The sequence below is a fragment of the Gouania willdenowi genome, chromosome 18, assembly GCF_900634775.1.
Source record: "Gouania willdenowi chromosome 18, fGouWil2.1, whole genome shotgun sequence".
Lineage (NCBI taxonomy): Eukaryota > Metazoa > Chordata > Actinopteri > Blenniiformes > Gobiesocidae > Gouania > Gouania willdenowi.
The window spans coordinates 8481103-8495285 of NC_041061.1; the positions used below are offsets into that span (position 1 = coordinate 8481103).

At 37.2% G+C, this 14183-nt stretch overlaps 1 protein-coding gene across 2 annotated transcripts in view; it reads right to left on the bottom strand.

Moving 5' to 3' along the window:
- LOC114480472 (glucosidase 2 subunit beta-like) overlaps window positions 1–14183 on the bottom strand; it is a 187198-nt gene that overhangs the window by 157256 nt on the left and 15759 nt on the right. For both annotated transcript variants that reach the window (XM_028474644.1, XM_028474643.1), the window contains exons 6-7: window positions 13142–13271; window positions 3029–3095 (exon numbers count right to left, since the gene is read on the bottom strand). In XM_028474644.1, the coding sequence (XP_028330445.1) occupies window positions 3029–3095; window positions 13142–13271 (197 nt within the window). The remainder of the gene's footprint in view (window positions 1–3028; window positions 3096–13141; window positions 13272–14183) is intronic.

The window sequence follows — 14183 nt, forward strand, 5'->3', positions numbered from 1 at the left end:
CTGTGCCCTTTTGTCTTTTTCTCCCTTGGAAGTGTCTGCTCTTTGATCTCTTCCTTTGATGATCTCTGTAGCTGGGTAGAGTCCTCCACTGGCATTTGGAGGTGACTTGGTGCAATTACATCATATTAGAACATTTAATTCAGGGTTTGGGTTTATGGTTAATGTACCAAATCCAATTGACATACATTGGTTTGCAATTCATCCCCAGCAGCTCCACACAATTCTTGTGCCGTGCGGCGAAAACATGATTCGCGTTACGCAGCACAAAATCCTTTCGTGCCAAGCGGCATGGGAAAAAATCTAATTCCCAGCAGCATAAAAAATACCAGGAAATTGTGTTGCCACGCACTCATTTTGGAGGCAGCTCACAGCTGACCCCACCCCATTTTGACCAACCTGGCAACACAGCTTCTACAGTGTTGGGCCTTTCTCTCTGTGCTGTTACGTCTCTTACACACAGCCACGTTTTGTTTTCTAAGTTTAGGAAAGCAACAAGATAATTTTTTTAAACATAATTAAAAAGTACTGATATTTGAGTTAAAAAAAAAAGTATTTGTACATTAGAATGAATGTGGTTGCTGTGTATACCCACGATTTAAACAAAGTTGAATACTTTTATACTCATAAAATTGTATTTATATACAAATATAAATACAAATGTACCAGTATGTGATGATGATGATGATGATGGTCAACAGCCTCAGACATTTCTATTTCTACTTTACTGCTTGGATGGTAAAATTGCTAAAAGAATAAAATGACTGTAAAATGTTAGTGAGGGAAACCGGAATGACAAAAAAGGACAAACATTTGATTTGTTCCCAGTTTAAATGGAGGAACAACATCCGTGATTCTGCATTGAAGATAATTAGCAATTCTAATCAAGTGACTTATGGGTGGGGTAACGTTTTGCTGATAGTCATTAGGGAAAAAGCAAAGTGCTTTTTTTCTTTTTTTTCCTCCCTGCAACAAGATAAAGAATCTGCAATGTGAATGCTAATCTGCGATGAAGTCAGCAAATTGCCTGGCAATGTGCAAACATCAGGTATACACTGCTGACTTTCCGCTTTCCATTTATCATAACGCCGGCTAAATCAAGCTTGACACCGGGGCTTGAGAGGCGTGAGGGGAAAAAATTGGTGATGTAGCATGCATATATGGAGCCGTCGCCCTGCGAGTTATTCAAAAGGGCATCAATATGTGTCCCTGCATCAAATACACACCCCAACAAATCCATCTACAAACAAGGCGCAGGCAGGACTCGCAGGTATTTTAGCTTAGTAATGTGTTTGTTTGGGTACAGCCCATGGAGAGACTCTGCAATGGGTGGGGTGATGGAGTCGGAGGGTGGTGGTACGAGGCTGCATGATGGTACATCTATTTGCAGGAATGCATAAGTGGACAGGGGCTAACGCTCTCCTGCTAAATCGCTGAAAAAGTCCAAATAGCAGAGGAGAATGTTTTTTTGGGGTTTTTTTCATACGATCTTCTAAAATGTTCTTGCTTCACTTTGATAAATTAAACATTTACCAGCAGAACTCTGTGAATTTAGGGTCCTTTTTGAATCAATGTGGCTTTCAACAACAAAATTAACAACAGAATTAAACAAGCTTTTTTTTAATTTTTTTTTTGTTATTGTTGTTTATCAAAAACTGATTACCAAAAACGATAAGGAGAAATGGAGAACCAATTTAAAATTGTAAAACATTTACAACAGTAATGCCATCCTGACTGTGTCATACTAGCACAGTAGTCAAGGATGCTAACTTTAAAATGTATCATTATAATATCATGGGGATTACAGGGATTACAAACTAGAACAAAAATTGTGTCAAGCAAATCGCAGTTCTCCTTGATTGGCAAAAAAAACAAATATAATAAGAATGAAGTATAAACACTCCTATGCATCCGTTTACGGGACTCTACATCCCACAATTCAATGTGCGAAAATGTCAACAAGCGGAGTTAGACCGTTTTCCCCTCTTTATGATGTGAATTATGTTTGATTCATTGATATATGAAGCATACACTATGATTATCGCTAATAAATAATTATCGAGGGTAACAGCTTTAAGTAATTTACTCACAAGTTTGGCTTTCATTGGACAGAGTCTCAACTACAGCAGATTGTAGGACTTTAAAGTGGGTCATTCTTGAATTTGGGAATAACGGATGTTGAGTTTCACTCAAAATGACATACTAACGTACTACTCATACTAAGTCTGACATCAAAATCAGTAATAGTTCGTTCGTTCACGTCAGTACGCAAGAAATACCCATATGTATACTATATCGGGACATTTTAGTGTGCAAGGTGGGCACACTAGTCATACTCAACCGTCCCATGATGCATTGTGAGCGGAACGTAAAATCGTCCTGGGACCAACTTCTAGCTAAAAATCCAACATTCCCTTCCAAAACAAAAGCATCTCTTCTTGTCTTCTATTATTTTTTAAACGCTATTGTAAATAGGGCTCTTGTTTTGAAGTTAGCAGAACATTTTGTCAGTAGCACAATGGCGGGTCGCCGCAAATTTCCGAAATGTCAGCATAAAATGTGTTTCTGCGAGTTTTATGGATCAAATGACCCCATGTTGATATTCTACTTGGTCACTTTCTTGCCTAAAATGCTTTCGGGACCTTTCAAAGGTGGCGAATCAACAGAGATTATTAGCCTCAGTGTGCTTCAGGTTTTTGTCGTTGTAGGTTTGAAATGCATCTTGGGAAACCTGGAACAATACTTCAGTGGGAACATTCATCATCCTAATCATACTTGAGTTTGTAGTGTATAGTACGGAGTGTGCCATTTTGATCACAGCCACAATGTTTGGCATCTAGAAAAACATGTTAGCTAGTTAACTTATCATTTAGCCTTCTGGATAACCAGGCATGTTATAAACACTTTTCAATCCTCCTCTGTTGCAGAAGTGAGAAAACTAGAGCACATGAAGGGAAAACCCATGGACAGATTAGATTATGAAAACGACTAACAGAAAGAAACAGAAATTTATATCGAGCGTGGTGTTTACCTGTCATCGTTATTGCTGTCGAGTAACTGGAAAATAGGGATTACTGAGCTGCCCTGTGGTGTGAGACCTAAAAGACAAACAACAAATGGATTAATACAGAAAATGCCATGAGCGCATAGGAAAACCATCCATACAAAAAAATAAAAAGAACATGGTGAATGTCTTTGATCGCAGCTGAAAGCTGATTAGAACACAAGCAAAGCAAAGAGGCTGTAATGGGGTGGGGGGGTGGGAGATACAGCTTGAGCTAGAGTTTAAAAAGGGAACGTGGGTAAAGGGCAATCAGGCAGAGTCAGTTGCGCTGCAGCAAGAACATGTCAAGGTCCAAAATGCAATCAGGAGGCTTTGTGCCGTCACGGCTGGTATGACAGTGATTTCCCTCTCCTCCATTCAAATACACAAGCAGACGAAAACGAGACGCATAAACTTCCTCCACCCCCTTTCAGCAAACATGTGACCCCGACTGATTCATTTTGCAGATCGCATTCGCTGAAGTGGGTGAGGGAGGAAGTTCTGTTCATGTTTTTTGCGCTAAGCATCTCCGATGTCATCAGCGGAACAAAAAAATGCAAAGGGGCAAACTGATTGGCCCCGAGCACTTTACATAATGCTAATTGCACATCCGTCGCAATTACCTTTTCGTGCTAATTACGGGAAAGCTAACAGTGAAATTTGCTTTTTTCCTCTAAGTGTACAGTATTTAGAGTAAATTGGGAGGGATTTACAGAAAATTCAGGAATGCTTGTGATGAATTCAGCCAAGCCAAAATGCTTTTTGATTCGGTATATTAAAAGTAATGCTGATAAGAGATGAAAAATTTCAAAAGTCAAACTGTGTATTCCGTCGATCAATGTGGCTCCGGGCTGCAAATCCCTACAAAGCAGATTTGTTTCTCCACCAAAAAGGGAGGGGAATCACAAGCTTTGATAATATTTCACAAAAATACACACATCTGTCAAATTAGTGGGCTATTCTTCTGTCGGAGCAGCACTCTATTCCCAACTTAATGCTTGACATTCTCGACTCATCCTCGAGTCGTTCTGTCTCGTTGAAAATGGGAGCGAAGAGAGAAATGGTCTCATCGCTTCCCTCGACTGCAGAGCTGTAGCTATGAAAAACAACCATTGGGGGGGATGGAGAGGAGAGCAGAGACTGCAGGAGAAGATGAAGTGGATAAGAAGGTAAGGATGGAGGGAGGCGTAAAAGTTAAAAGGAGTAGTTGGAGGAAAATGAGTAGAATAAAAGTGGCGAGGAGTAGGAGGTTCGAGGCATTGGCTCTTTAGGCCGATGGCACATATGGGGGGGGGCTGTGTTTACTAATGGACACCATCAGTCACTCGTCCATGTTGCCCTGGCGATATCACAACACACTCGTGAAATCAGAGCGGACGTGAAAGAAAAAGAAAGCATATCAGCAGGAGACTGTGGATCTATGTCTTGCCTACAGACCGTGTTATGCACACACACACACACACACACACTTTCTTTATTTTCATAGGCTTTTGCACTCCAATACTAAGAAAACCATTAGCTGTCCTTGAAACACTATACATTATTCTACCAGGAAGGAAATTAACTGTTAGTGTGTGGGGGGCAATGAGAAACAAGCTACGAAATAGACACAGATCAAAGGGCTGTAGAAGCTGAAAGTAACTTTCAACTTCACTGGGAAGATGACACAGTGACGGAGTGAGACGCCTCTGAAGAAGACTGGCAGTTAACAGTCGAAACATGTCAGGAGATCAAAGTAAATTTCCTGAAAAAAAAAAGTTGTCTATATAATAAATGAAACCTTAACATAGGGGTGAGCGATATGGCAAAAAAAAATGTTACCACAATTCTATTTACATTGATTTTTTTAGACTAATTTGCATGTTTCTGACCATATTTTTCCCCATGTTTAACATTTAAAACATATGTAAAATGTATGTAAACATATTTTCATTTTATTTTTTTCTGTATTCTGTAAAGCGAATTTGAGTTCTCAAAAAAGCACTATATCAAATGTATGTTTATTATTATTATTATTATTATAAACAAGTAAACCTAAAATACTATAAAAGGAAAAAAAAAAAGTCAATTTACGCCAAAGAAAGTTTCTGAACAGGTTTTAATTTAAATAGTGCAATTTTTTATAATTATGTGCAATGAATGTAAACATAAATGGTAATGAACAAGAACAAAGTGCACTTTTGTAACATGAAAACTAATCACAGTAAATAGCTTACTAAAAAAGGGTCAAATAAAAATACAAATTTAAATAACTGTTTATCTCTTAAAGTGCCCTTTAAGGGTAGCCCTTTGACAACGTACTATGTTACCACCAGTGCTAAAGACTTGTTGTGAGGGAGCACTCGTTGCTGGAATGCACAGATACTTTCAGGCTAGTTGGCTAACCCTTGGAGAGTTTCCCTCATGGAGTCTCCACCATTCAAGAGGATCCATCTCATTGTCTGCATTTGGTGTGAACAGGTAGGCCTTCAGTTCCCCATCTATTGCCTCTCTTAGAAGCAGATGTGGTGGCATCTGCAGATAAAGCACCTGAGGTTTTTAAAAAGATGGCTAATGTTTTCGTTTTTGCTTTCTTCTACCTCAGGACTTTGTGATGTGGACGGAGGTTGATGGTGTGATTGTGCATCCAGGTTGGACTCCAGTTCAGAAACAGCTTTGGATTGTATTTCCTCTTTCTTGTCACTGTCAGTGTATTGTGATTTGAACCTGGGTTCAAGAAGCGATGCCATGTCCAGCAGGGCATCAATGGTGGGAACCTGGTATTTTTCTGTGAGGTAGTTTAGGATAGTTGTCTTTATCATGTTTGTAAGCTCACTATCATCATCATCATCATCCAGGTTAAGGATGTTGACTTTCAGCATGTACAGGACTGCCTTGACATAGGAGACACTCACATAATCCTCCCCTGGAAGTGCATCTGTGAAATCTCTCAGGGCACAGAGGGCCTTCTTTATGGACTCCATTACATCAGTATCTTGCCATGATGGTACCAAGTATCGGCCTTCAGGACCTGAGAAATGGCCATTTCTTGGTCCAACACTCTCTCAATCAATGTAAGTTTGGAGCCCCATCGGGTTGGGGACTCTAATGAGTTTTTTTTTTTTTTAAGTAGTTTCCCTTCTGTTTGAGCTTGGCTCAAATCCCTTTTCTTCTTCCACCTGAAGGAGAATGCACTCACCACTTTCTTGCAGACAGAAGTTGTACGTGTTAAACGAGGATCTTTGGCACTTTTTTCTGAAAGAACAACAATATATTAACCACCTGATGTATTAACTAAATCAAAACAAAATCAGGTTAGGTACATTGTGTAATGATCTAATATCGTCATAACACACACCCTTACTTTAACGTAAATCTTAGATGTTAGTGGCGCCTGTTCATTTAGTTTTTCTTAGTTTTTTATTTTTGCTTAATAGTTCAATTTGAGTATTTATTTGGATGGTCAATTTACCGTAGTTTACGTCATTGTATTTTGCATTTGTTAATGGTGAAGAATGCCAGTAGGACTTGACAAGCCTTGGCGTCTTCCTATCCCTTGTCAAAAGAGTCATGTGTGATTTTATCGAGATTTTTGTTGTGTTTTTCCATTTGTAGATTAAAGTATTTTCATCATTCAAATAATAAGCAAATGAATAACAAACATTTGAAGTATTTATTCGAACAATTTCTTATCTCGTGTAAGGCCAGATATGACGTAAAGGTGTTGATTCCAGTGCAGTGTCCACATGATTTTTCTGATTATGTTTTTTTTTAGCTACATGTTTTTTTTACACATTTTCTTTAATGTTTATTTATTACATACACGGACAACACAGGGAGGTGTGTTGGTGCTTCCTTTGATGTGTTGTCATGGTAGCTCCACAAGCGTGTGAACTTTGACCTCAGTTCTAAAGAGCGGAATAAGAGCTGAGATTTAAAGCTATCGTTATTAAAAAAAAAAAAAAAAAAAAGGCTAACTTCCACTTGGTAAAAGTCATGAAAATGTCCATTAAAACAAATTTTCAAGCAAGTCAGATTGTAGTGTGTCGTCACAGGAACTCAGTTCCTTTACAAGTATTAAGTAACTGCAGGATGGCAAAGCCGTCCTCTACTGTAAGGGCTTAACTGTATACTGTAAGACACTTTAAATAATGCTATAAATTCACATGAGCGGGAGGGAGGACGGTCCACCAGTGAAAATCAGGTCAAGCAGTGGATTACGCTGAAGTTGAGGAAATCCTCTCAAACTGAGGGTGAACTCGGAGACAGCACAGCTTTGTATGATGGACCGTACGATTAAAGGGGAGCAGACATTAAACGCTAAAAGTTCAATTACAACAAACAAACATCGTTAGAGGAGGAGAAGCCCTCCATGTGAACCTCAGTCTTATCACGAACGGCGTTTAATTAAAAAAAAAAAAAAAGAGAGAGATTTAAAGCCTTTATGATGGATGTCCTTAATCAATAACTGAAAAAAACAAAGTATCTTTTATAAGGGAAAGGCTTCTCTAAGAGTTCCCAACATGCTTTGCAACAACTGCATATCCCGTGTATGAAGGAGAGCTTTTTAAGGGCACATGTGATTATTTCCTCAATCCCCAACTCAATTGCTCAATTGTCATTTGCACATTTGTTGTTTTTCTTTCTGCTGCTGCTGCTGTTGTCTCTAATTTATGTACAGTATGTTCTACATTTTGGCACTATTATCCTATGTCAGTATTTATTTTTGTTCTTACTCTTTGCTCTTATGCTGTGTTGTTGCAAATGTTAATTCCCCCTTTGGGGATTTATAAAGGTGTATTCTATTCTATTCTATTCTATTTTTAATATATTTTTGTTTGATATATGAATTGGACATAAATGTGTCATAATATTCAACTGAGATGATTAAAAACCTTGCACGTTAAATCTTGTTACGGTAACGTGGAAAACAAAATGTTTCTTATTGTTTTGCCACATCCTCCACCTCCATTTTCTTTCAACAGCACAGCACACACATTGAGCCACAAGAAAGTAATTTTCTTTAAGGGTACAAATAACCTAACCCTTTAAAACTTCTCAATAACTGCACGCGACACCCTGAGGACACGTTTGAGCGACAGCTGCTGTAAAGGGAGAGACTGTTAAACTCTACTTTGCCGGCTCAGCTGCCTGTTCGCTTGGCGTTTCACTTCTACTCTTATGTGTCTATTGACAGGTTATAAATTTGTAGCCCAGATTTTTTATGGGGGAAAAAATACCATGTTCGTTGCTGTGATGTTTCTATAGGTAATTGGTTTTTTTGCTCTATTGAAATTGCAATGTATTTGTGGAAAACCCCTTGAGATGTAACATCTTGTGGATTTTAAGAGTATAGTCTATAAGGGTGTGAGAAAAAAATCGATTTTGGCGATATATATCACAATATTTTTTGTCGTATATATGTTAACATATGCATAGCATGTAAATGCCAGGTGACTAGGTGTCAATGAACCAAGTAAAACCTTATTAAACTACATCCCTCCACAATGCATTTTAGCTGGAAGTTGATTATTTTCATTAAACATACTGGGCACTTTTATTTTAAGAATTTAAGAACTTAACAGAATCCGATTCTGTTATAAAAGCAAAAATTTAACTTTTTTGAAAAATGTAATTTGACAGGTTGATATTGGTACTTGAATTACAGTTAGTTACCATTTACTTGCTCTCGCAACTTTAAAAAATAAATAAATAAATGTATTTCATATCATTTTGTGAATGTAAAGGTGAAATTAGTAATAATTGATATTGTGATATATCACGATGTATATCGTATTGTTTAGTATTGGGATTTATCGTGACATGCAAATCATGAATTGTATCGTATCGTCAGATTCATGGCAATGCACACCCCTAACAGTCTATAGTAGCGATTCTCAATTGGTGGGTCGTGACCAAAAAGTAGGTCGTGGACAGCTGGTCGAAAATAAATAATGCATGTTGCACAAGAAAAAATTTTTTTAAAAAAGATTTAAAAAACAGCTATTTTTAAAAAAAAAACTAAATTTGGTTGGTTGAATTCTAAAAAAAAAAGTAGGTAAGGATTTAATGAATGTGGCAAAATGTGGGTCACAGGGTGAGACCAAACGAGAACCCCTGGTCTATAGGTGAAGATCCACTGGCTTTTATCATGAATCTAAAAACACAATTGTAATCAATTTAAATTGACAGTGGGATTTACTTTAAAAGTAATCATAAAAACTCAAATAATTCTACCAACTTTGTGACTAACAAAAGTTTCAGGTCATGAGGAAAACTTTCAATACAGAAGTTAGAGACAGACAAAAATGCTTTTCAAAATACAATTAACTTGGACAGTTTCTGTTTGCTTATGTAAATCGAAAAATGAGAAATTAATGTCAAATGCACATAAAAACACTCCACCAAAATAATAGAAAGCCTGACAGAACTTGCTAATTACAATGTTGGCAGATAAGCAGCTCGTCCGCCAAAATTCAAAGCAATAATCAACACCAAGTGTCAAAAAGGACAGACTAACAATGCTATACACATGCACGTACACGCCCGCACGTACACGCCCACACATACACACACACACACACACACACACACACACACACTCTTAAAGACCAGTAATAAAACTCTGGGATGGACAGCCAACAAGGACAAGGCACGCCAACACGTCGGCAGAAATGAAAATTGATGGTTGTAACACCCTGAAGATGAGCAGTAATGGAAGTAAAGAATGACAGGCAAGGGAGCGGAAAGTGGGAGCGAGGAGCACTGACGACTGGCAAAGGTCAGCTGGCACAGTGGGAAGCGTGATGGATGCACGCTCGGACCAAGCACTTAAGTCAAATGACCTTTATTGCAATCAAAACTTTTTCTTGACGTCTGCTTTTGAGACTTTGTAACTGATTTTGAGGCCTCGCAGAGTTCTGTGAAACTATTGTGACAAACTATTGGACACAAATGTCACAAAAAAATATGTCACTATAGACGTAAATTTAAAAAAAAAAAAGCTTACATTTATGATCCATAAAACTGTAAGAGGCACTTCTGAGAAACTCTTAATTTCTTTAATTGGTAATAATCATAAATAAATATAATTATGAGTTCTGAGCTCAGTCCACCTCAGGATTCCCAATCTTTAACTCATATGGATATAAATCTAAATATAAATATGGCCTCTCTTGCTTTCAATGGAGGATTTTTGTTTTTTATTTTGGTGCTCAAAACTAGGTTCTTATTTTCGCTAAAGAATGATTAATTTTGTGGCTTTACTTTTGTGACATTGTAAAGGAGTCGGTTTTCTACTCCTCTTCATCAATCCAAGACAAATAACTAGCCCATCCCAGTCCAAAAAAACTGTAGGAGGCACTACTGAGAAACTTTGTTTTTCATGATAATTCTTCTTATTAATTGCTAGTAGGGATGTAACGATTAATCGTAAGGCAGTTAAAAATCGATTCATAGGTATCATGATTCATATCAATTTTCTGAAAATTGAATCGCAGTACTTTTTTATTTTTTTATATATTTATCCTTCTCTTGTCCAAATGCTGAGGCGGCGGGCGGAATCTGCTACTACTTCCTTTCTGGCCGCCTTCTACTCTTAAACATGTTCATAAATGATTCCTTACCCCTTTAGCACTGAAAGAATATCTGTAATATTACATGAATATCTGTAAAAGTCACGTTTTTCTCTTAGCTCTGTCTGCTAGCATAGCATCTCTTCTTCACTGCACAGAATAGCTGCATGCCAACCGACCACTGGGTTACCAGAACTATTATGCAGTTTTGTATTGTTTACTATAGAACCAGACTTTAAATTAATAGGCTTCTTCTTCATTTGTATTATTCCTTTATTTATTTCATTCAAGATTTAGTTAATGCAATTTAGTTAAATTGCATTGTTTTGAATAGTTTATCAAGGGATTCTTTTGACAATGAAAAATAAAAGAAAATAGTACAGTATTTTCTAGTTTTTTTTTTTTTCCCAAAAAAAAATTAAGGAATATTTTTCAATCATCATTTGTCTACAGTCCCATTTTGTAAAATAAATCATGAGAGAATTGTATCGTTGAACCCAGTGTCGTGAATCGAATCATATCAGGAGTTGAGTGAATCGTTGCATCCCTAATTGCTAATAATCATTAATATATGTGAATATATGAGTTCTGAGCTCAGTCCCCCTCAGGATCCCCAATCGTTAACTTGTATGGATAGAATTAAATGTAAATATGGCATCTCTTTCTTTCAATTGAGCTTTTTTTTAATTTTATATGTAGTAAAATGATTAATTTTTGCTTTGAATCTTAATTACAGTTAATATTTGGAAGAATGAGTCGTGGCTTTTCTTTGGCAACATTGTAAAGGAGTCGGTTTTCTTCTCTTCTTCATAAATCTAAGACAAACAATGAGCCCATCTTAGTCCACGCTTAAAGCTACTGGAGGAAATCATTTTTAAACCATAAATACATAGTGTTGCCCTCCGATCAATAAATCTATGATCATTTTCTCAAAAAAAAAATAGATAAAGGTTGAATAATTCCAGCAAGTTCATTTAGTCTTCTTTTTAGAAATAGAAATAACTTATAAGGACACATCAAAGAGACCAACAGACGCCTATGAGGAAGACTGACCGTTGGTAGTTCAAATATATAAGGAGATTCAAGTAACTTTCAAAGTAAATTTCCAGAAAAAAGTTGTATGAATAAACGAAACCTTAACAGAAAAAGGTTAAAAATGCCACTCGAAAGTCAGTTCTCATCTACCCTATAAAGACTGCATTATTGATAATGTCGGAAAAGTTTTAAGCATTGCATCGTGGGATGTGGAGTCCGTAGATGGATGCATACAAGAGTTTTTACTTACCGTGATTACTTGTGATTGCCACCAAAAGCTTTTTTACCTTGTCTGCACATGTTGTCAAAGGTCAACACTACAAGAAGTGCAGTAGTACAATTTTCATTAATAATCTTTATTAACTTTTCATGTTTGCAGATGATACAACCGAAATTTGCTTTGGGAAAAAATTTGATGAACTTTTGGTAAAAATAGAAAAAGAAATTACAGTGTTTTAAAAGCTGGTTTGATATGAACAAATGATCACTTAATATTGCAAAAACTAAATTTATGATTTTTGGAACCAAAAAAGAGGTATTTGAAAAAATAAAACATGAAATAAATGGAATTAAAATTGAGCGAGTCTTTGATATCAAGTTTCGGGAGTCATAATTGACTAAATTATCTTGGAGGCAACATTAAATAAACAAAAATCTCAAAAACACTTGGTGTGTTACGTAAAACAAAAGACTGACTTAATTACAAGTCCTTGCTTACAAGTTATTGTACTTAGATACTTGTTATATACTTCTATAGTGTGATTTATGTTTGAAGATTTTGTTGGATTGAAACAAATAAACTGAAAAAACTGAAGTGATATCACAGGGAATACTGGGAACAAAAATTGTGTCAAGCCAATCACTGTCCCCCTTTTTTGGCGAAGGAACACACACAATTACAGTACGAATGAAGTAAAAACACTTCTGTGCATCTATATCCCACAATGCAATGCGCAAAACTGTTTTTACAGTGGAGATCTAAATAAACTTTCAAGCAGGTGTATTAACTGAACCTTTTACATCTTTTTCGAGCAAATGATCTTCTATTAATTGATCTATGAGGCCGACACTGATAGAAACTGATCGTCTGAAGCAGCTTTATTTATGACTTGAAGGTGCTAAAGGTCCTTCAAACATCTTCCAGTGCGTTCACATAGTCTGAGCATTACCTCTTGTGCCTGGAACGATAAGGGACTTTTCCATCAGCAACTTCTCGCTGAGGAGACGCAATGCTGCCGCTCAGCAATCCTCTCCTGCTCCATTTATTTCAAACTCCCCCACACATTTGTATTTAACCCTTCCAGCGCTCTCTGACATTCCTCCGTTTGTCATCCTGACCGGTTGACCCGAGGTCTGTGGGTAAATTTAGTTCAGGTGGAGCTGAAATGGGATGGAATCAGGGAACAATGGACCGACGATATCTGCAAACTGAGTCAATTGGGCTGGAGGAGGTATCGACTTTAAATGGGACTCAAAGCTAATCACAGCAGGTTGAAAAAGAAATGACCCTCACCACCATCTCTGGCTTCCAGGGCCTTTAATGCCTGCTCTTTGAGTCGCTCCGCCTCGTGCTTCTTCCTCCTGTGCTCTTCTAATTTCAGCTGCAGGTCTTCAGACACCTGTTGAAGTTCTCCAAGTTGGGCCTAAAGAGAGAAGATAAAGAAAGAAAAAGAAAAAAACATTAACCCACTACAATTTCATATATGAGTGATTTTAGTTTCTATCTAACCTCCTGTACGGAATTATCGTAATACACTTGCCTTCAAAATTCTATTGTTACATGAAGCATCTGCCAATGTATTATTACTATTTTTTTTAAGTATGCATAGTGGAAGAACATCCTGTTGTAATAAATTACAGTGGGGTGGCCAAAAGTGGGGCCAGGGGTGACCACGGGCACCCCCAGAATCTCATTGGCCACCCCACTAAAAATAACCTGGGCATCCCAATGCCACCATCTGCAGACTGGGTTTTATTTGGAGCAAATTGAAATTCACAAGAAATTACATGTTATATTAAGGCTTCATCTAGTCAGACAACTGGGCGTGGCCAGAAAAAAACTCATAAGGACACATCAAAGCGATCAGTAGAAACCTCAGAGGACGAATGACAGTTGGCAGTCGAAACATGTCAGAAGATCAAAGTACATTTCCTGAAAAAAGTTGTCCGAATAGATTAAACCTTAACATATTATTTGAAAAAAGAAGACAAAATGAACTTGCTGGAGTTAAGAAATGACATGGTTATAGCAAGTGAACAGACACTGAATTTTTAAAAAAGCAACACAATGTGAATCATTTGTCTGAAGACAAAGTACAGCAATCCTGACGTCACTCCTTAGCACGTGAATGACTCAAATATGCGCTAGAGTTGACAAGGAAACATCAAATATATTCAGAAATCATAAGATAAATGCTGTGAAGGTTAAATAAATTTAGTTAACTACAAAAGTTACAAAATCCCTGTATTGAAATTTCATATAAGCAGAGCTAAAAGTCGCGGATTACAAGTACTCACTTTCCTGAAATAGAGTTGCTGTTATGGGTACTACAGTA